The 24959-nt window shown below is 40.0% G+C and overlaps 1 protein-coding gene across 1 annotated transcript in view; it reads right to left on the bottom strand.

Annotated features, from left to right (window-relative positions):
- Positions 1 to 24959, bottom strand: part of LOC114284713 (calcium-transporting ATPase 3, endoplasmic reticulum-type) — a 101892-nt gene that overhangs the window by 61469 nt on the left and 15464 nt on the right. Inside the window, 3 exon segments of the mRNA XM_082903540.1 lie at positions 208 to 352; positions 5482 to 5540; positions 11810 to 11911. Coding sequence (XP_082759666.1) covers positions 208 to 352; positions 5482 to 5540; positions 11810 to 11911 — 306 coding nt within the window.

Here is a 24959-nt window from a genome sequence, read left to right as displayed (position 1 = left end):
GTTGAAATTCAAAAAGCAATTTTAAACATCAAAACCTGACAATGAAGTGCACTAAACAAAATAAAATAAACTAACCATATTGAAGAATCAGCTTTCATAACATCAACCCTAACAAATTACATGTTATCATTTTTACAGCAATGCAAGGAAGACATACAGATAGCTAGAGGTGTTCATGTACCTAATTGTAAAAAGTAATGCGCTAACCTTCGAAACAGACATCATATTGGTAGTCAGAGTACCAGTCTTGTCACTGCAAATTACTGTTGTGCAGCCTAAGGTCTCTACAGATGGCAAAGACCTTACAATAGCATTCATCCGAGCCATTCGTTTTGTTCCAAGAGCCAAACACCTAATAAAATTAAAGGAAACATAATGCTGAAGTTCCACAAAAAGCTTCTACAAATATCATGTGCAGGCAACCTGAACAACCAGAAAACATTTACCCCTGTATTTTTTGTGCTAACTGTACAAAAATATCAACGACCTGAAAACTAAGTGAAATTCAATCCAGTATATGATAGATTCTTGGAAAATTATGCAAGGAGAGCCTCATCTAGCACATAAAGCCAAAAGTATCACGAACTTTCATATTAGTTAAATAATACTCCCTCTGTCCTATTTTATGTGTCTTACTTTCCATTTGTGGCAGTCCCGCTTTATGTGTCTAAGTTTCAAATTTCAAAACCCTAAATCATCAATTTGCCATATTACCTGCCTTCTAGGAAGTAAGGATACCGATACGAGATACGGGTACGATACGATATAGATACGGCGATACGACAAAATTTGAAAAATTAGGATACGGGTACGGCGGGGATACGTTCGTAAAAAAATATTATTTTTATAATTTTTAATAATATAGCATGTATAAAAATAAAAAATAAAAAAAGAAGAGTCAAAATTCACCTAACAACACAAATTATGAAAATTTAAATTTTTTTACAAAAAGAGTCAAAATTCACCTAATAACATAAATTCTGAAAATTTAAATTTTAAATAAAAAAGAGTTAAAAAAAAGAAAAAAGAAAAAAAGTCAGAACTATTATCCTAATATCTCAAAACATAAGAAAAACAAAAAATAAAATAAATAAAAATCAAAACAAGAACTGGGAGAGAGAGAAACAGTGAGATCGAACAAGAGGGACTGAGTGAGATCGAGCGAGAGAGGGACTGAGAGATCAAGCGAGAGGGAGAGAGAGAGACCAAGAGATCGAGCGAGGGGGAGAGAGAGAGGAAGCGAAATGGAGAGGGAGAGAGGACGAACTTGATCGACGATGATTCGTTGTCCTTCTTGCTGCTGCCTGCTGTTCGCGAACCTTCCTTGCGATAGAGACGATTGAGACGACGACTCCTCTTGCTGCTACTGTTCGCGAACCTAGGGCTTGGAGGTTGGTTGATTTTTTTTTGTTTTATTTTACATTATTTTGTTATTTTACAGTTTAACCCCATTAGAAGTTTTTGAAATTATTTTTTCATCCCGCCGTATCCCGAAAGTATCCTGTACGTATCTTGAAGTATCCTAGCGTATCCCAAATGTATCCGAAATTCAAAAAATAAAAAAAAAATATGGGATACTTCTTTGCCGTATCTGATACGTATCCCGCCGTATCGGATCCGTATCCGACACGCGTACGGGGGCCGTTTTGGAGTATCTGTGCTTCATAGCCTGCCTTTAAATTTATATTTAACCACATAATCCAACCCCAAAAAGTTACTCGAATCAGACAAAAGGCATTTTTTAAAATTCCAAAAGAATTCCATAAACTGTGTGCATGGTCAAATATGCCATACAAAATGGGATGAATCAAGTACAAAGATAGCTTTCACTGCTCAAAAACAGAGATGCATATTTTTCAGCCAAATTTATTTAGCAAAAAATAAGATAGAAAAATTATGTAGCCCGGCCAGACATGACAAGTTAATCAGTGCTAAGAAAGATTGCTACTTAAGGAACATATTGGTTAATTGTGAAATAAAGTAGTAGTCTTTAAGGCCATATTTTGGGAACTTAGATAGTGGTTAATATAGCGAACAAGACTTGGTAGACTTTTAATTGTGTGCCTAGATACTTTACAAGCTTAGGTTTATCTGTTTTTGAAGGTTTGGATGTATTTGTTTGCATCATCTTGATACTTGATTTCTAATAAAGTTACCTCTTATTTATCAAAAAGAACTGTGCCCAGTAACAAGCCGCATTTGCTGTGGTATCTGTCTATAAAATGTGAGCATTAGATGACAATAATGGGGTTGTAATGCCTTCTATATATATATATATGTATCTTTGGGACTCTTCCTTGCACCCTTTCATGCTTAGTTGTTAATTTAAAGCAAATGCTAGTTGATATATTCCCAGCAACCTCCCTGCAGTGTTTTACCACTGCAGCAGTTGGTGTCAGATCTATTGATCTTCTCTTCTTGTGGATTAATTAACTTGCATTTGAAGCCACAAACAGTCCATGAATGAAAGAACAAGGAAAGGATGGAAAGATGATCAACTTGTTGAAGCGATGATCGCATAAAAAATGAAGGAATATATATATATATTTTTTTTGATATGTAGATTATCCTGGGCCAGCTTGCGCGCACCAGACTATGTCCCTACAGCCCGAACAAGCCTTCCGAAACAGGTTTATTCCCTACAGTCCGTGGCCCAAGAGTTTTGTTGTCGAAGGGACTTGAACTTGAGACCTTGGAGGGAGCAAACTCCCAAGTCACAGGCCTCATGCACCAGGCCAAACCCTTGGGGTTAAAAATGAAGGAAAATATTGAAGATCTTCATATCAAGTTAGGTGAAATATTTTGGCACAGAGATTCTTATCTCTGGAATCAGAGGTAGAAGGTGAATCACCACCATTATTTGATGAGTATTCTGACAATGGATGTCTAATTGTTGGCAACATAAGTGTTCATACATCTATTGATTCTGCCAACAACATAAGCAATAATTACATGACTTTGTTGTTGATGATTTTTTTTTTTTGTAACAACGGACAACATGATCTGTTGATTGATTTTTCATTACCTGAAACAATGAATCTTGAGGTGTTAAGTGCTTGCAAATAGTATTATTTGAAGCTTTCTTTGAGTTAGCACGATCCATTTTCGTGGAATTTTGCTGAAGACTATATGAAGATAGACTCGTGGATTAAATTCTTCATTAGAATTTACATACGGATGCTGACTATCAATAAGATACAATCGTGGAAATATAGAAATGAAACTAGAAAATGAAATTTAAGTTCAATTTTTGCAAATTATAAAATTGTAAAAAGAAGGAAGATGTAAGGGCATGCTAAGGAAGTGTTAAGCAAGTCAAAAGCATAAGTTCAAACAACAAAGGAAATGCTGACAACAAACTCAAGGGCAAGTTTCACGCAACAATGGAGTGACTAAAGCAGCCCAACCAGACATTAGCAACTCAAGAACTGTTGCTAATTTAAAGGTTCCAACTCAAGAACAGTTCCTTAAGGAATTGATTCTTATTTGTGAGTATAGTAATCTGTGAAGTTAAGAAACAGTCTTTAAGGCCACATTTTGGGAATTTGCATTGTGGTTAATATAGTGAACAAGTCTAAGTGCACTTTTTTTTGGTTCTGCCTAGTAATGCTTACATTTACTATGGTAGCTGTCTAGAAAATGTAAGTGTTAGATAACAATGGGTTGTAGACTGAAAGTGACATGAGAGCATCAACTTTGAAAATGAGAGCATCAACTTTGAAAATGAGAGCATGCATATATATAAATTTTAATTTGTAATTTTTTTCATTATTTGAGAATCAACAAATGGTTTTTCATGTATATTTTAAAAAGAAATAATAAAGAAAATTAAAGCAAAAAATATATGAAAAAATTTGTAGAGTAGCATGGCAAAATGCAAGATGTTGATTTTTTAAATCTCAGGTTCGAGTCATTTCAGGTTCAAGATGGTTTTTTTTTTGGGGGGGGATAAATATTTCAGGTTCAAAATCTTTTGAGCATTATATATTGTGCTATTGCAAGATACACAAGATCATGCAACATGTGAGCCTAGAACTCTATACCACAGAATGTACAAAACAGCTGGGTCCATCACATTGATGTTGTTTTGTGGAACATGGATAGCAGCAGGTGTACTATAGAGTGGCACAACAGATGAATCCATAGACGTGTCAGCTAAATATTCTCACAAACATCAATTCATTGTCAACCAAAAATTCTTTCTCAATTTTGCTCCTAGTAAAATCCACGAACCAAGTATGGTCCACCACGATGGCAGATTTGGCTTATTATAGTTCCCAGCAATTGCTCTGCTGTGTTTTTTAACTGCATCAAATTTAGCAATAAACCTATTTTTGTGCAAACTACATAGAAATACAATTTGACAAAGAACAGCACGAAATAGAGGCTCTAATCCATGAAATGCCAAACCATCATTGATAAATCAGAATTGTGGGCTCAAAGGACGTTACCCTTTTTAAATCATCAAAATTAGCAAAATAGGTTGAGAGTAATTAAAAGCTATAAAGATGTTAATCACCAGCTGCCCCAAAAGTTTAACCGGTTAATGATGATCCCTCACAATTTGAACTGAATAGGGTGCACAAAAACAAACAAAACATAATAAAATAGACACTAACAATCACATATAACAAGACTTGACACCTCCAATAAACAAAGCTCCAATATTAGGTTGCATTAATGCTTGCACCAAAAGCTTTTGCTATCAGGAAAAGGGACCATATATATATATATATATATCAAGCTCTCAAAAAAAACAGTGCATCACAAACTCATGGGCAATTTTGAATCCTCAAAAACCATATCTACTGGTTATCACTTGACGTGATTGTAAAATACAATTTGTTTGGTAAGGCTCCTTAAAGTATTGGAGGTCCAAGTTAACATTAAATGTGCATTATATGAGATAAAAGCACACCAATATTAATTTGGATTGCTAAAAAATCACAGAAAGTGGAAAGCTGTGTGTATAAGCAAAAAGTGAAAAGTGGAAAGTTGGGGAAGCAAAGATGGACCCTATTGATAGCTCACATAAACATGTCCTTAGCAGTGACTGAGAACTCTATTCAGTTTCAATAATAAGAAGAATCTCAAGGCATGATGTGTGCATCATACACTCCTCAAACTTCTAGAAATGCGCATTTAAAAAAAAAAAAAAAAAGCAAACAAACAAACAAAATAAAACAAAAATTGCGTATGCATGTTACAGTTTTAAGGCACCCACATCTTTGATAAAATTAAGTTTATGCTCAAGGACACCCTATTCTAAATTTCAGTCATCTGCATTTTGTATAGAAAGTACATGTCCAAGACACACCAATTTCAAATTTTCTGTCGAATGTACTGAAACACGGGTGTCATACATGTCAAAGTCAATATTTTTTATGGTGGCAGTAATACATGAGGGAAAGCAACCCAAAAAAAAATTTGTTGAGTGCAAGTTTATTGTTCTTCATCATTAACATCAGTTAAAGCACTTACGTAGTAACAACAGCAGGAAGCCCCTCAGGAATAGCTGCAACTGCAAGAGCAACTGCAATCTAGATGGGTAATGTAAATTAGGTCAGAGAAAGTAGAATTCACTACTCGGCATGAAAATATAATGAAACAAAAGCTGAGAAACATATACCAAGGTCAAAAGAAAGAAAATAATAGCATAAAAATTGCCATATGCACAAAATAGATATGAGTTAGAATCCGAATGACTATCCTTTCATAAAATCAGATGAAATGTACTGATTCTAAGTCAGATACACACTACACAGGGAGAAAGACAAACACAGCTAAGAGCCTAAGACAAATTCTGTAAAATGTAACTAGGAGCATGAGTACAATGACAGAAAATGATAAAATCAATGACCATAATTTCAAATGACTGCACGTGAAAAAGTGCAACTATAGAAGAATAAATTAGATGCCAATAAAGCCAGATTGGTATTTAAGCAACTGAAGATGTGGATCTTGAAAGGTGTAATGCTAAACACATACCAAGTTAACATGAAAATCATAGGAACAACTGAAAGAATAGCTACATTTATAGATGACCACATCCGTTGTACTTGGTCATGCAAACTTTCAGTATTTATGTTTACTTTTTCCACCATTTAATAAAGCTTGTAAGGCTCATAAATTTCAATGTGATGTTTGTGAGTTAGCTAAACATTCTCATACTATTTATATTCCTCATACGTCCTGTGCCCCTTGTGTATTTGATCTTATTCATTCTGATGTTTGAGAGCCTTCACCTATTCCCGCCTTTTCTGGCCATAGGTATTATGTGACCTAAATGACCCACACCCGTTGTACTTGGGTTTATCTCATTACAAGTAAATCTGGTGTTTTTCCTATATTTGTTCAGTTTCTTCAGATGGTTAAAACTCAGTTTCACACTGTTGTTCGAAATATATGATCTAATAATGGTGGGAAATACATCTCCAATGCTTTTCATTCCCATCTTAATCAGTCTAGTATACTTCAACAACTTACTTGCCCCAGTACTCCTGAACAAAATGGGATTGCTGAACGCAAAAACTGTCACATAATGTATGTGGTTCGTTGTCTTCTTCAGGATATGAATGTTCCTAAGTCTTATTGGCATAATGCAATCCTTGCCACATTGCATCTGCACTCCTAGTCGTGTTTTCCAAGGTCTTGCTCCTCTTCAAGTCTTACATCCTACCAGGACTCTTTTTCCTCTCTTACCTTAGCTTTTTGCGTGTACTTGTTTTGTCCAAAACAGAAGTCCTACTTGAACTAAGTTGGATGACAAGGCCATTAGGAGTATCTTGTTAGGGTATTCCACCATGTCAAAAGGGTATCTATGTTATGATCCTAGCCCTTGTAGGTACTATTGTTACACCATGAGAAGGACCCTTTTTTTAGTACTTACACTTCTATGCAGGATTCCTCTATCACTCCTATCCCATTGGAGGATTCTTGTGTTCGGCCTCTTACCATTTGTGATGAGGTTGAGGTTGGCTCTAATGAGGTTCCTCCTCCTTCTCCTCCTCCATTGCAAGTATTCTCATCGTTCTCATCCACTGCCAACAGCCTCTCCGATAAGTGAGTTAGGTAATTCTTCCCTTATGGTTCCTGCTCCTCGTGAATCGTTTTGGTTATCTTAGCAGTACTAATCATCCGATTTCTCAATATCTTTCTTATGATAGTGTTTCACCTGCCTATCATTCCTTCCTTGGCAAGCTCAAGTTAGAAACTATTTCTCGTTCTGTGTCAGAAGCTCTACAGAATCCCAATTAAGTAGCTGCTGCGCAAACCGAGATGACATCTTTGGAATAGAATCAGACCTGGCAACTTGTCTCTCTCTTATCTGGCGAGAAGACTGTTGGTTGCAAATGGGTATTCAATATTAAGTATCTTGCAAATGGCATTGTGGATAGCTACAGCGCGGCTTCTTGCCAAGGGGTTTACTTAGGTTCTTGGCAATGATTTTGGGGCTACTTTTACACTAGTTGCCAAGCTTACCGTTGTTCGTCTTCTTATTTCCCTAGCTGCCTCTCATTATTGGCATTTTTCATCAGCTAGATGTCAAGAATGCATTTCTTCATGGGGACTTACTTGAGACTATTTATATGGATCCTCCACCCAATTTTTGAGTAGAGGGGAGTGTGTGGGAAAAGTTCGTCGACTGCACAAGTCTTTATATGGACTTAAATAGTCTTTTCGAGCTTGGTTCAACCGTTTTAGCTCTGTCATTTTATCCATGGGGTATGTTCAGTGCCACTCAAATCATACATGCTTTATTCACCGGAATTCCACTGTTCAGTGTATTATTCTGCTTGTGTATGTTGATTATATCATCCTCACACGTAATGATTCAGTTGGCATAGCACAAGTCAAGAGGGATATGAGTCAGGCATTTGATATTAAGGATCTGAGTCCTCTCAAATATTTTCTGGATAGTGATGTTGCTCACTCTCGTCAGCGGATTTTATTGTCCCAAATGAAGTACATTCTTAATCTTCTTCAAGACACCCGTATGCTGGGATGCAAACCTAATATGCTTCTACTCCTATGGATCCTAACCTCAAGCTTACATCAAGAGTCTGGTGAGTTACTGAAGGATCCAAGCACATATCACACCTTGTTGGCCGTCTCATTTATTTTACTAACACTAGACCTGATTTGACTTGCGGTTAGTGCTGCAAGTCAATTTATACATGCACAGCTTCTTGATGTTCATCACATTTTGCGATATTCGAAGACTTCTCTTGCGGTTAGTGCTGCAAGTCAATTTATACATGCACAGCTTCTTGATGTTCATCACATTTTGCGATATTCGAAGACTTCTCCTGGTTTGGGATTATTTTCACAACTGGTATTCAATTAGGGCTCTCGTGTTTCACTAATGCAGACTATGCAAGGTCTAGAACTGATAAACATTCCACGTCTGGCTTCTGTATTTTTTATGGTGATCATCTAATACCATGGAAAAGTAATAAACAAACAATTGTGTATAGATCTTCTACTGAAGCTGAGTATCAGGCAATGGCGCAACGTATATTCGAGGTTCTATGACTCCACTCTATTCTTACAGAGTTGGGGTTGGAGGAGGCTGCCCCGTCCTTTTTGTTTTGTGACAACAAATCAGCCATTATGTTATCCTTTTATTCACTACTGCATGAGGGGACTAAACATATAGAGGTTGACATATATTTCATTCGAGTCATTCGAGAAAAGGATCGGATTGGTATTGTGAGTCCATCCTTCATCTCCTCTTCTAAACAGCTAGCTGAAATCACAGGATATTAGGCAATATTCCTATATTTTTTTATTCCTCTTGATTTATTTCCTATTTTGTATATATTCTCCATCAATATAAATATATAGGCTGGTCTCTGTTCTAGACAAGCCATTCAACTCTATTCTTCTTATACATGCTAACAAAACTTATGTTTCTGGTCATGCAACATTTAAACAAGGGACACCTGACCAAAAATCAGTCTTCTTTTTCCTCCAATTGGGGACAAATTTTCTCCTTTTGCATATTTAAGTATAATACTTAGGATTTTTAAAGTTCAAGAAGAATATGAAAACCCTTCTTAGATGCCTTGTTTTTCAATACCACGGTTGATGGAACATCACCAGGAATTGCATTAAGATCCCCATGTAGATGTACCTTCCCAAGTAACTTGACATTTCCTTACAACTAACTTTGTTGATAGCAGTCTGGATTCTAAAGAGGACGGCTAATTGTAATCTCTCATGGAATGTTTCTCCTATTGATCCAGTGTCTTCCAAGTCTAAAGCATAGAACCCACCTTATTAATTGACCACAGACCCAACAATTCTACAGCTAAGGATTTACATAAAATCCCCTTTATAAGGTGACTGATGACAAGAACCATTGAACATGGTTGTCTGAATCGTACGATTCGCGATATGATTCGTACGATTCAATACAATTTCTGCTTAGGACAATACAAATCGCACCTTGGAATCGGAAAATTGAAATTCGAACTCTAAATCGTTTGAATCTGTCAGAATCACCGATGCACCCAATTCTAAACAATTCAGATTTCATTTTTTGATGTCTGAAACGAAATCGTTTGACATCTTTTAACCAGAAAAAAGAAAAAGAAAAGAAAAGATCAATACATGTTGAAGATCAAGCTATGGCTTGTGAAGAGAGGAATCGAAAAAAGAAGAGGAAAGAACCTGCCATTGACAAAATCAAGCAGCAATTTTGCTTCTTCATACCCAAAATCTAAAGGAATGTAAAGAAATCAAACTAGGGATTCTCGGTACTCTCCCATGCTCATCTTCTCTCCTTCGTTACCTAAAAGTTGTGTGGGGGCAAGTTTTTGTTGCCTACCTCGTCTCTTTGTGGGTCTCCGTAATCCTTTAATAATATTATATAGCTACATATCTATATTACATTCTGTAGTTATACACACGTACGCTTTAATAAATAATATCTATATAGTACAATATATTTTATATAAATTATATACTATATATATACTTTATATAAATTATATATATTTAATAATTAAATTACAAAATAAGTAATTAAATTATATATTTTATACTCCCTCTGTCCCATTTTGTTGGTCCATTATTTCTTTTTCTTTTTTTTGTCCCAAAATATATGTCCACTTTGAAAAGTCAAAGACTTTAATTTTGAAAGTTTTGAAAACTACCCCATGTAAAGTAATTGTAAAGTTTCGAAAATTACCCCTTCTAAAGTAATCATTTACAATGGAGACCAACAGAGGCAGCAGTGAAGAGATGCGATACAGTGACAGTAGATGGGAGTGTTAGGGAAAGGGGTAGACCTAGATTGACGTGGACTAGTGTAGTAAATAGAGATGCAAACCTCCTTAATTTCGCTAATGAAATGGCCTTGGATTGAGTCCAGTGAAGAAAAATTATTCATGCAACCGACCCCATTTGATGGGACTTAAAACTTGATTTCGTTTGCTTTGGTTTGGTTTGGACTATCAATATGGGAAGGAGGGAGTAATTAATTATAAATACAATATATTTTAAGTAAATTATATATTATATATAGCATTATAGTGATTCATAAATTTATATTAGATTATTATTTTTTTCATTTTAATCACTATATTTGTGATTTTATATGTATATAAATATATATATATATATATATATTCAAATATATATATATATATATATATATAATGATGTGAAAGATTCATGATTTGATTCGATTCAAAATTAATTTTTTTGAGAAATTGATTAACGATTCGATTTGCAATTTGACAACCATGCCGGTGAATAATAATCTCATTCAGCCACCCTAACATATGAATCACCCTCAACCAGAAAAAGTTCTTCTTTCAGGCTTGGCAAGAAGGCATTAATCTCTTGCCTCGATTGCTGTCATTGCCCTTCACCTTCCAACGTGCTCATCCCTCCAGAAACAAAGGCTATCTAGAAACAATTAACAATAACAACACTGTACTAACATATTCAGAAGGGGGAGGGGGATGGATAAAGTTTCCACTAAAGGTGCCAAAAGGGAACAACCTATGTACACTAGGAGTATACAAGTTGGACAAAAAGCCATCAATAAAATTTAGCTCCTATGAAATCGACCAAGGAAACAGAAGTTCAAAATACTCTCTAAGCCAGCCGTGAAAATTATGAAAACAATGAGATCATATTTCAATGGTTTTACCTCCTCACATAGGTGCAACTTGGCCCAAAAGCTGTTAAAAGAAAGAAAGATGTCACTGTAAAAGGACTCAATGGTTCAATGAAAAGTACCAAGGTTGGACAATCACTTGGAGGCAGTATCATCATAAATATGAAGTATGAACATCCATATCTTCAGCTTCAGAATATCTTTCAGAGTAAAAGAAAGGCATCTAGCGCCCCCCCAACCAAAGTATTTCCAAACATCGCACCTCAAGACAGTGATTGTATTCAAAAAATTAAATTGTTCCCCCCACCATCAAAGTATTTCCAAACATCACACCTCAAGACAGTGATTGTATTCAAAAAATTAAATTAAATTAAATTGTTCAAAACAACCAAGTCATCATATTAGCGTAGGATACAACCTCAATAGAAAAATACTAAAAACATATAGATATATATGGGTCCTGCTAATGACAGCCCAAGGGCTGTCAAAAAGCACCACAAAATGCCAAAATATTTATAATCCCAATACACTTTTCATATGTCCCAAAACACTTATACACATTTCAATACACTTTTTACACACTGTTTACCATAAGGGCTGTTTCTAGCATTGTTCAATATATATGTATATGCACATGTATGCAATAGAAAAGAAGGAAACTCATCCATAAATCATTACCTTAAAGTAGTGGATTGCCCCCTGTAAGAAACCACCATGAGCAAGATCACGAAAATGACCAATATTTACAAGCCATACCAATACACAAATACCTGCAATAACCTACAAAGAAGAATAGGACGAAGAGGGGAAAAAAATCAGGAATGCACGCAATATCAAGTATAAAATTTCCTTAAAAGTTAGAAGAAGATAACAACAGTTAGGGAGTTACCAAATAAATACAATTTCATGTTTTCTACCAAGTTAAATGAGTGAAATCATTATTTTAGCAGGAAAAAGTGATACTTTGGTAGTTTATTCAAGTGCTACTATAGAATCAACTACATGGAGAAAAAGGAGGGGGTCGGAGTCCAATGCAAAGTTCACTAGTTCGAGAGAAGCAATAGGTTGATAGAAAACATAAGTTAAGGACAGTTCAGCTATGACAAGAGAGTACTGCTCCTTTTTATCATACTTGGACCTGGTTCTGACTATAAGGAGAAGGATACATGTGACTGTGTGGACTAGGGCCACTTGGGCCCTCATCCAGCTAAGCACAACTCGCCACTTGTCTACATGTAGCTTCTGCTCCAATATCCAAGGAGCAGAGTGATCATTTACTTATGGAGTGAGTGCATAGGGGAGACATAAGCAAGTCAAGGGCCAATCTACGTTGCAGCTGCGCGGGAGTGATTGTGTGGAGATAGTCACTCCCAACCATTCCCTATGAGAATATGGTATGAAGGATCATGATAAGTGAAAGCTCTAGGTGAGTCATGATGCTCCAGAACCATGGTGCTACCAAGCGGGCTATGGCTTAGCAATAAGCTTGGCTCTACTGTATATGCTAGAGCCACGTCGGACTCTTCACGCTTTAACTCATTCTCTTTGGACCTCTCGCTTGCTAGGGCTACAGCCGCACTAGAAATCTAAGTATCCATACTTGGTGGTGTGTATGACTATGACCCCGCTTAGACTAGGCATACGACCCTAATTAGTCATGTGACGACATCGTGGTGCCACGGGGGTTTGTCACATGGAAGTATGATGATAATGATGGGGCACCCAGAGGGCTCGCCATGTGTTGGGTGTCATATAAGTACCCACACACATCTTGAACCATGTCTAAGCATTTCAAATAACAAAATTCAATTATTATAACCATGATTGATGAATCAAATTGCCCTCAAGCTGCTAGACATTAGGCATATTGATTATGGTTGCTTTTTGATAAGTCTATTTGTTTATGATTACTCGTTCTCCCTTTCCAATCAAATTAGTCTTTAAATATGGGCTTGGCACAGTGGTAAAGCTTTTTCATTGCAACTTGGGCATCACGGGTTCAAGAATCAAGCCATGGAAATGGCCTCTTTGTACACGGAAACAAACTTCACTTATTTGTACTTTAATATGAAAATGCAATAAAAAAGTATTTTATAACTCACAGCCTCCACCCTCAACCATATAATTTCCTAGGTTTTCCCTGAAATCCACCCTCCACTCCTTGAGCAGGTTCTTCAGACCTTGCTGTTTATCAAGGTCATTCAACCTTCTAATGTTCCATGAAACCATTATCCACCTTCTTGTTCGTGTTTCCCCGTTCACATCCCTATCCACCTTTATCAAAGAAACCAGCTTCCATAATTCCCTGTACTTCCTACTGCCTCCACACATCATATCAATTCTCACCACTTCAAAATGCTTGGGAAAATGGTTTCTTTAAAAAAAATAATAAAATAAGAGTTAAGAAGAAGAAGAAGAAGAAGAAGAAGAAGAAGAATAAATAACTTCCTGAAATTATAAAATTCAAGAAAATTTAGGTAGCGTTTGGTAGAGTTTTGTAAATGTGATTTGAGAGTATGAGTTGTATTTTGAGTTTGTGTGTTATGGAATTATGATTTGAGTGTAGAAAATTTGTTTGGTAACGAGTTTTGAAAATAGTTTTGGAAAAGAGGTTTGATTTGAGTGGGGAATTATTGATGTGACATTTGATATGTGATACAAAAATTTACAACTCATAACTAAACATACAACTCAAAATTATTTTAAAGCACATAAAAAATTTAAAAATTTTCAGAAAATATTTGTCCTGATTATGTAAATCAATTGCAAAAAAAAAGAAAAAAAAAAAAAAAAAATCTGGAAATCAGGTGGACATCCGGGTGGTCTACCGGGTGGTCATCCGGGTGGTCTACCGGGTGGACAACCGGGTGGACAAAAAAGGCGCCTGTGCATCAGAGTTCTCTATGCAGAGTGTAGAAAATTGATTTGAAAACGAAACCAAACATCATGCTCCAACACACGGGTAGAAAACTGATTACAGAGCACAACCAAACAGAGCCTTAATTTTTTTAGAATCTTCAAGATACATCTCCACTCTAGAAATTGCAAGTCATAGAAAACCATTGAAGAGCATGAAAATAAAAAATTTATATTAGCAGTATTAAATTCATAGATGATAATAGCCTATATATTTAAGATTTAGCAGATTTGCAAGCATGCTAGTGGGTAGTTGAGAAAGTTCCAAATTCCAACAGGTTGAGCAACCTGTCCTTGAGACACCATGATTTGTAAGCATGAAAAAGAAGCATGCACGACACACCATGATTGTTACTTCCTGCCATCATCATCTACCTCCCACAATTACATAGCCCGTAGCTCCTAACTCATATCTCTGCTAGAAATGAAGAATGAAGCAGAAAGGCAGGCACTTGCGGAACTTGCATGGGACTGCTAGTTTAAAAACTAAGTCAAAAAATGCACTTCCTAAACACCTAAGTTTGAAAATAGGCCATTGGGGGCCAAAAATCCTGTAACAGTCCCGAGAAGGCCCGTGGAACACCTCCAACACCTCAGGAGAAACCAATGTAAGTTGTAGAAACTTATGGAACTAGCGCGGGACTTGCGGTTTGAAAACTAGGTCGGAAAAGACACTTTTTTCACACTTAAACTTGAAAATAGGCCTCGGCGGGCCGAAATCGTGTAACAATCACGAGAAGGCCCAGGGAACACCTCAAACATCTCAGGAGGGACCAATTTGAGTTGTGAAACCTTAACGAACAGGCACGGGACTCCGGATTTGAAAACTAGGCCGAAAAATACAATTTTCTAACACTTAAGCTTGAAAGTATGCCATCGGGGGCCAAAATCTTGTAAGAGTCGCAAGAAGGGCCGGGAACACCTCAAACACCTCGGGAGTGACCAGCGTGAGTTGTAAAACTTACGGAACTAGCATAGGACTTCCGGTTTGAAAACTAAGTTTGAAAAAGACACTTTCTTCACACTTAAGCTTAGAAATAGGACATCGGGAGGCCAAAACCGTGTAACGGTCAAGAGAAGGACCGGGAGATGCCCCAAACACCTTGGGAGGGTCCAAGATAAGTTGTGGAGACTTACGGAACTAGCACGGGACACTCGGTTTGGGAAATAAATCGAAAAATGCACTATTTTCATACTTAAACTCGAAAATAATCCGTCGGGGGCCAAAATCCTATAACAGTCACGAGAAGGCCCAGGGAACACATCAAACACCTCGGGAGGGACCAATGTAAGCTATGAGAACTTACGGAACCAGCACGGGACTCCCGGTTTGAAAACTAAGTCCGAAACGGCAATTTTCTCGCACCTAAGCTTGAAAATAGTCCATCGAGGGGCCAAAATCGTGTAACAGTCAAGAGAAGGTTTGGGGAACACCTCAAACACTTAGGGAGGGACCAACGTGAGTTGTGGAAACTTACGGAACTTGCATGGGACTCCTGATTTGAAAACTAAGTCAAAAAATGCACTTCCTAAACACCTAAGTTTGAAAATAGGCCATCGGGGGCCAAAAATCCTGTAACAGTCCCGAGAAGGCCCGTGGAACACCTCCAACACCTTGGGAGAAACCAATGTAAGTTGTGAAAACTTACGGAACTAGCACGGTACTCTCGGTTTGGGAACTAAATCGAAAAATACAGTTTTTTTCACACTTAAGCTCGAAAATAAGCCATCGGGGGCCAAAATCGTGTAATAGTCACGAGAGGGCCCGGGAACACATCAAACACCTCGGGAGGGACCAATGTTAGTTCTAAAAACTTATAGAACTAGCACGGGACACCCGGTTTGAAAACTAAGTTGGAAAAAGACACTTTTTCACACTTAAGTTTGGAAATAGGACATCAGGGGGCCAAAACCGTATAACAGTCACGAGAAGGACCGGAAAATGCCCCAAACACCTCGGGAGGGTCCGAGGTAAGTTGTAAAACTTACGGAACTAGCACGGGACTTCCGGTTTGAAAACTAAGTTGGAAAAAGACACTTTTGTCACACTTAAGCTTGGAAATAGGACATCGGGGACCAAGCCGTGTAACCGTCACGAGAAGGACCGGGAAATGTCCCAAACACCTCGGGAGGATCCAAGGTAAGTCGTGGAGACTTATGGAACTAGCACGGGACTCTCGGTTTGGGAACTAAATCGAAAAATGCACTTTTTTCACACTTAAGCTCGAAAATAAGCCGTCGGGGGCCAAAATTGTATAACAGTCACAAGAAAGCCCGGGGAACACATCAAACACCTCGGGAGGGACCAATGAAAGTTGTGAAAACTTACGGAACAAGCACGGGACTCCCGGTTTGAAAAGTAAGTCTGAAACGGCACTTTTGTCGCACTTAAGCTTGAAAATAGTCCATTGGGGGGCCAAAATCGTGTAATAGTCAAGAGAAGGTCCAGGGAACACCTCAAATACTTAGGGAGGGACCAACGTGAGTTGTGGAAACTTACGGAACTTGCATGAAACTCTCGGTTTGAAAACTAAGTCAAACAATGCACTTCCTAAATACTTAAGTTTGAAAATAGGCCATCGGGGGCCAAAAATCCTGTAACAGTCCCAAGAAGACCCGTGGAACACCTCCAACACCTTGGGAGAACCCAATATAAATTGTGAAAACTTACGGAACTAGCGCAGTACTTCCGGTTTGAAAACTAGGTCAAAAAAGACACTTTTTTCACACTTAAGCTTGAAAATAGGCCTCGGCGGGCCGAAATCGTATAACAATCACGAGAAGGCCCGGGAAACACCTCAAACATCTCAGGAGAGACAAATTTGAGTTGTGAAAACTTAACGAACAGACACGGGACTGCCGGTTCGAAAACTAGGTCGAAAAATACACTTTTCTAACACTTAAGCTTGAAAGTAGGCCATCGGGGAGCTAAAATCATGCAACAGTCGGGGGCAAAAATCATGTAACAGTCGCAAGAAGGGCCGGGAACACCTCAAACACCTCAGGAGTGACCAACGTGAGTTGTGAAAACTTACGAAACAAGCACAGGACTTCCTGTTTGAAAACTAAGCTAGAAAAAAAGAAACTTTTGTCACACTTAAGCTTGGAAATAGGACATCGGGGGCCAAAACCGTGCAACAGTCCCGAGGACAGGGAAATGCCCCAAACACCTTGGGAGGGTCCAAGGTAAGTTGTGGAGACTTACGAAACTAGCAAGGGACTCTCAATTTGGGAACTAAATCGAAAAATGCAATTTTTTCACACTTAAGCTCGAAAATAAGCCGTTTGGGGCCAAAATCGTATAACAATCACGAGAAAGCCCGGGGAACACATCAAACACCTCGAGAGGGACCAATGAAAGTTGTAAAAACTTACGGAACTAGCACTGGACTCCCGGTTTGAAAAATAAGTCCGAAACGGCACTTTTGTCGCACTTAAGCTTGAAAATAGTCCATCGGGGGGCCAAAATCATGTAACAGTCAAGAGAAGGTCCAGGGAACACCTCAAACACCTAGGGAGGGACTAACGTGAGTTGTCGAAACTTACGGAACTTGCATGGCACTCCTGGTTTGAAAACTAAGTCAAAAAATGCACTTCCTAAACACCTAAGTTTGAAAATTGGCTATCGGAGGCCAAAAATCATGTAACAGTCCTGAGAAGGCCCGTGGAACACCTCCAACATCTCGGGAGAAACCAATGTATGTTGTGGAAACTTACGGAACTAGCGCGGGACTTCCGGTTTAAAAACTAGCTCGCAAAAGACACTTTTTTCACACTAAAGCTTGAAAATAGGCCTCGGCGGGCCGAAATCGTGTAACAATCACGAGAAGGGCTAGGGAACACCTCAAACATCTCAGCAGGGAGCAATTTGAGTTGTGAAAACTCAACGAACAGGCACGGGACTCCCAGTTTGAAAACTAGGTCGAAAAATATACTTTTCTAACACTTAAGCTTGAAAGTAGGCCATTGGAGGCCAAAATCATGTAACAGTCACAAGAAGGGCCAGGAACACCTCAAACACCTCGGGAGTGACCAACGTGAGTTGTGAAAACTTACGGTACTAGGACGGGACTTCCGGTTTGAAAACTAAGTTGGAAAAAGACACTTTTGTCACACTTAAGCTTGGAAATAGGACATCGGGAACCAAACCGTGTAAAGTCACAAGAAGGACCGGGAAATGTCCCAAACACCTCTGAAGGATCCAAAGTAAGTTGTGGAGACTAACGGAACTAGCACGGGACTCTCGGTTTGGTAACTAAATCGAAAAATACACTTTTTTCGCACTTAAGCTCGAAAATAAGCCGTCGGGGGCCAAAATCGTGTAACAGTAACGAAAAGGCCCGGAGAACACATCAAACATCTCGGGAGGGACCAACGTTAGTTCTGAAAACTTACGGAACTAGCACGGGACTCCCGGTTTGAAAACTAAGTTGGAAAAAGACACTTTTTTCACACCTAAGCTTGGAAATAGGACATCGGGGGCCAAAATCGTGTAACAGTCACGAGAAGGACCGGAAAATGCCCCAAACACCGATGAGGGTCCAAGGTAAGTTGTGGAGACTTACGAAACTAGCACGGGACTCTCGGTTTGGGAACTAAATCGAACAATGCACTTTTTTCACACTTAAGCTCGAAAATAAGTCGTCTGGGGCTAGAATCGTGTAATAGTCACGAGAAGACCCGGGGAACACATCAAACACCTCGAGAGGGACCAATGTAAGTTGTGAAAACTTACGAAACTAGCACGGGACTCCCGGTTTGAAAAGTAAGTCCGAAACGGAACTTTTGTCGCACTTAAGCTTGAAAATAGTCCATCGAGGGGCCAAAATCGTGTAACAGTCAAGAGAAGGTCCGTGGAACACCTCAAACACCTAGGGAGGGACCAACGTGAGTTGTCGAAACTTACGGAACTTGCATGGGACTCCCGGTTTGAAAACTAAGTCAAAAAATGCACTTCCTGAACACTTAAGTTTGAAAATAGGCCATTGGGGGCCCAAAAATCATGTAACAGTCCCGAGAAGCCCCGTGGAACACCTACAACACCTCGAGAGAAACCAATGTAAGTTGTGGAAACTTACGGAACTAGTGCGGGTGTTCCGGTTTGAAAACTAGGTCGAAAAAGGCACTTTTTTCACATTTATGCTTGAAAATAGGCCTCGGCGTGCTGAAATCCTGTAACAATCACGAGAAGGCCCGGGGAGCACCTCAAACATCTCAGGAGGGACCAATTTGAGTTGTGAAAACTTAACGAACAGGCACGAGACTCCCGATTCGAAAACTAAGTCGAAAAATACACTTTTCTAACACTTAAGCTTGAAAGTAGGCCATTAGTGGCCAATATCATGTAACAGTCGCAAGAAGAGCCGGGAACACCTCAAACACCTCGGGAGTGACCAACGTGAGTTGTGAAAACTTACGAAACTAGCACAAGATTTCCGATTTGAAAACTAGGTTGGAAAAAGACACTTTTTTCAAACTTAAGCTTTGAAAAAGGACATCGGGGGGCCAAAACCGTGTAACAGTGACGAGAAGGACCGGGAAATGAGCCAAACACCTCGGGAGGGTCCAAGGTAAGTTGTGGAGATTTACGGAACTAGCACGGGACTCTCAGTTTGGGAACTAAATCAAAAAATGCAGTTTTTTCACACTTAAGCTCGAAAATAAGCCGTCTGGGGCCAAAATCGTGTAACAGTCACGAGAAGGCGAAGGCCCGGGGAACACTTCCAACACCTCGGGAGAAACCAATGTAAGTTGTGAAAACTTACGGAACTAGCGCGGGACTTCCGATTTGAAAACTAGGTCGAAAAAGGCACTTTTCTCGCACTTAAGCTTGAAAATAGTCATCTGGGGGCCAAAATCGTGTAACAATCACGAGAAGGCCCGGGGAACACCTCAAACATCTCAGGAGAGACAAATTTGAGTTGTGAAAACTTAACGAACAGGCATGGGACTGCCGTTCTGAAAACTAGGTCAAAAAATACACTTTTCGAACACTTAAGCTTGAAAGTAGGCCATCGGGGGCTAAAATCATCCAACAGTCGCAAGAAGAGCCGAGAACACCTCAAACACCTCGGGAGTGACCAACGTGAGTTGTGAAAACTTACGGAACTCGCATGGGACTTCCGGTTTGAAAACTAAGTTGGAAAAAGACACTTTTTTCACACTTAAGCTTGGAAATAGAACATCGGGGGCCAAAACCGTGTAACAGTCACGAGAAGGACGGGAAAATGCCCCAAACACCTCGGGAGGGTCCAAGGTAAGTTTTGGAGACTTACGAAACTAGCATGGAACTCTCGATTTGGGAACAAAATCGAAAAATACACTTTTTTCACAATTAAGCTCGAAAATAGGCCGTCGGGGGCCAAAATCGTGTAACAATCACGAGAAGGCCCGAGGAACACATCAAACACCTCGGGAGGGACCAATGTAAGTTGTGAAAACTTACGGAACAAGCACGGGACTCCCGGTTTGAAACCTAAGTACGAAACGGCAGTTTTCTCGCACTTAAGTTTGAAAATAGGCCAACGGGGGCCAAAAATCGGGTAATAGTCCCGAGAAGGCCCATCGAACACCTCCAACATCTCGGGAGAAACCAATATAAGTTGTGGAAACTTACGGAACTAGCGCGGGACTTCCGGTTTGAAAACTAGGTCGAAAAATGCACTTTTTTCACACTGAAACTTTATAATAGGCCTCGGCGGACCGAAATCGTGTAACAATCACGAGAAGGCCCGGGGAACACCTCAAACATCTCAAGAAAGAGCAATTTGAGTTGTGATAACTTAACGAACAGGCACGGGACTCCCGGTTTGAAAACTAGATCAAAAAATACACTTTTCTAACACTTAAGTCTGAAAGAAGGCCATCGGGGGCCAAAATCATGTAACAGTCGCAAGAGGGGCCGGGAACACCTCAAATACCTCGGGAGTGACCAGCATGAGTCGTGAAAACTTACGGAACTAGCACGGGACTTCTGGTTTGAAAACTAAGTTGGAAAAAGACACATTTTTCACACTTAAGCTTGGAAATAAGACATCGGCGGCAAAAACTGTGTAACAGCCACGCGAAGGACCGGGAAATGCCCTAAACACCTCGGGGGGGTCCAAGGTAAGTTTTGGAGACTTACAGAACTAGCACGGGACTCTCGATTTGCGAGCTAAATCGAAAAATGCACTTTTTCACACTTAAGCTCGAAAATAAGCCATCGGGGGCCAAAATCGTGTAACAGTCACGAGAAGGCCCGGGGAACACATCAAACACCCCGGGAGGGACCAATGTAAGTTTTGAAAACTTACAGAATAGCACGGGACTCCCGATTTGAAAACTAATTCCGAAACAAAACTTTTCTCGCACTTAAGCTTGAAAATAGTCAATCGGGGGGCCAAAATCGTGTAACAGTCAAAAGAAGGTCCGGGGAACACCTCAAACACCTAGAGAGGGACCAACGTGAGTTGTGGAAACTTACGGAACTTGCATGGGACCCCCGGTTTGAAAACTAAGTCCAAAAATACACTTCATAAACACCTAAGTTCGAAAATAGGCCATCGGGGGGCCAAAAATCCTGTAACAGTCCCGAGAAGCCCCGTGGAACACCTCCAACATCTCGGGAGAAACCAATGTAAGTTGTGGAAACTTACGGAACTAGCGCGGGACATGCTGTTGGAAAACTAGGTCGAAAAAGGCACTTTTTTCACACTTTAGTTTGAAAATTGTCCTCGGCGGGATGAAATCGTGTAACAATCACGAGAAGGCCGGGAAAACACCTCAAACATATCAAAAGGGACCAATTTGAGTTGTGAAAACTTAACGAACAGGCACGGGACTCCCGATTTGAAAACTTGGTCGAAAAATACACTTTTCTAACACTTACGCTTGAAAGTAGGCCATCAGGGGCCAAAATCATGTAATAGTCGCAAGAAGGGCCGGGAAAACCTCAAACACCTCGGGAGTGACTAGCGTGAGTTATGAAACTTACGGAACTAGCACGGGACTTCCGGTTTGAAAACTAAGTTGGAAAAAGACACTTTCTTCACACTTAAGCTTGGAAATAGGACATCGGGGGGCCAAAAACGTGTAACAATCATGAGAAAGAACGGGACATGCCCCAAACACCTCGGGAGGGTCCAAGGTAATTTGTGGAGACTTACGGAACTAGCACGGGACTCTTGGTTTGGGAACTAAATCGAAAAATGCACTTTTTTTCACATTTAAGCTCGAAAATAAGCCGTAGGAGGCCAAAATCGTGTAACAGTCACGAGAAGGCCCGGGAAACACATCAAACACCTCCGGAGGGACCAATGTAAGCTGTGAGAACTTACGGAACTAGCACGGGACTCCCGATTTGAAAACTAAGTCCGAAACGATACTTTTCTCGCACTTAAGCTTGAAAATAGTCCATCGGGGGCCAAAATTGTGTAACAGTCAAGAGAAGGTCCGGGGAACACCTCAAACACTTAAGGAGGGACCAACGTGAGTTGTGGAAACTTACGGAACTTGCATGGAACTCCCGATTTGAAAACTAAGTCAAAAAATGCACTTCCTAAGCATCTAAGTTTGAAAATAGGCCATCGGGGGCCAAAAATCCAGTAACAGTCCCGACAAGGCCCGTGGAACACCACCAACACCTCGGGAGAAACCAACGTAAGTTGTGAAAACTTACGGAACTAGCGCGGGACTTGCGGTTTGAAAACTAGGTCGAAAAAGGCACTTTTTTCACACTTAAGTTTGCAAATTGGCCTCAGCGGGCTGAAATCTTGTAACAATCACGAGAAGGTCCGACGAGAAGGCCCGGGAAACACTTCAAACATATCAAGGGGGACCAATTTGAGATGTGAAAACTTCAGGAACAGGCACGGGACTCCCGGTTTGAAAACTATGTCGAAAAATACACTTTTCCAACACTTAAGCTAGAATGGCCATCGGGGGCCAAAATCATGTAACACTCGCAAAAAGGGCCGGGAACACCTCAAACACCTCGATAGTGACTAGCGTGAGTTGTGAAACTTACGGAACTAGCACGGGACTTCCGGTTTGAAAACTAAGTTGGAAAAAGACACTTTCTTCACACTTAAGCTTGGAAATAGGACATCGGGGGGCCAAAACTGTGTAACAGTCTCGACAAGGATCGGGAGATGCACCAAACACCTCGAGAGGGTCCAAGGTAAGTTGTGGAGACTTACGGAACTAGCACAGGACTCTCAGTTTGGGAACTAAATCGAAAAATGCACTTTTGTTCACACTTCAGCTCGAAAATAAGCCGTCGGGGGCCAAAATCGTGTAACAGTCACGAGAAGGCCCGACGAACACATCAAACACCTCGGGAGGTACCAATGTAAGCTGTGAAAACTCATAGAACTAGCACGGGACTCCCAGTTTGAAAACTAAGTCCGAAACGACACTTTTCTTGCACTTAAGCTTGAAAATAGTCCATTGAGGGGCCAAAATTGTGTAACAGTCAAGAGAAGGTCCGAGAAACATCTCTAACAACACGGGAGAAACCAATGTAAGTTGTGGAAACTTACGGAACTAGCGCGGGACTTGCAGTTTGAAAATTAGGTCGAAAAAGGCACTTTTTTTACACTTGCGCTTGAAAATAGTCCTCGGCAAGCCGAAATCGTGTAACAATCACAAGAAGGCCCACCTTAAACGTCTCCAGACGGAGCAATTTGAGTTGTGAAAACTTAGCTAACAGGCACGAGACTCCCAGTTCAAAAATTAGGTCGAAAAATACACTTTTCTAACGCTTAAGCTTTAAAGTAGGCCATCGCGGGTCAAAATCATGTAACAGTCGCAAGAAGGCCGACAAAACGTCAAACACCTCGGGAGTGACCAGCGTGAGTTGTGAAATTTAAGGAACTAGCACGGGACTTCCAGTTTGAAAACTAAGTTGGCAAAAGACACTTTCTTCACACTTAAGCCTGGAAATAGGACATCGGGCAGCCAAAACCGTGTAACCATCACGAGAAGGACCAGGAGATGCCCTAAGCACCTCGGGAGGGTCCAAGGTAAGTTGTGGAGACTTAAGGAACTAGCCCGGGATTCTTTGTTTGGGAACTAAATCGAAAAATGCACTCTTTTTCACACTTAAGCTCGAAAATAAGCCGCCGGGGGCCAAAATCGTGTAACAGTCACGCGAAGGCCCGGGAAACACATCAAACACCTCGGAAAAGACCAATATAAGCTGTGAGAACTTACGGAACTAGCAAAGGACTCCCGATTTGAAAACTCAGTCCGAAACTGGCACTTTTCTTGCACTTAAGCTGAAAATAGTCCATCGGGATGCCAAAATGGTGTAACAGTCAAAGGAAGGTCCGGGAAACACCTCAAACACCTAGAGAGGGACCAACGTGAGTTGTGGAAACTTACGGAACTTGCATAGGACTCCCAATTTGAAAACTAAGTCAAAAAATGCACTTCCTAAACACCTAAGTTTGAAAATAGGCCATCGGGGGCCAAAAATCCGGTAACAGTCCGAGAAAGCCTGTGGAACACCTCCAACTCCTCGGGAGAAACCAATGTAAGTTGTAGAAACTTACAGAACTAGCGCGAGACTTGCGGTTTGAAAAATAGGTCGAAAAAGGCACTTTTATCACACTTAAGCTTGAAAATAGGCCTCGGCGGGCCGAAGTCGTGTAACAATCACGAGAAGCCTCGGGGAACACAGACCAATTTGAGTTGAGACAACTTAACGAACAGGCACGTGACTCCCGGTTTAAAAACTAGGTCGAAAAATACATTTTTTCTGACACTTAAGCTTGAAAGAAGGCCATCGGGGGCCAAAATCATGTAACAGTCGCAAGAAGGGCCGGGAACACCTCAAACACCTCGGGAGCAACCAGCGTGAGTTGGGAAACTTACGGAACTAGCACGGGACATCCGGTTTGAAAACTAAGTTGGAAAAAGATACTTTTTT

This window comes from Camellia sinensis, chromosome 13 (assembly GCF_055761805.1).
Source record: "Camellia sinensis isolate YWXY chromosome 13, ASM5576180v1, whole genome shotgun sequence".
Classification (NCBI taxonomy): domain Eukaryota; kingdom Viridiplantae; phylum Streptophyta; class Magnoliopsida; order Ericales; family Theaceae; genus Camellia; species Camellia sinensis.
Note: the sequence above shows the minus strand (reverse complement) of the source record. Positions and strands in the feature narration are given on the sequence as shown.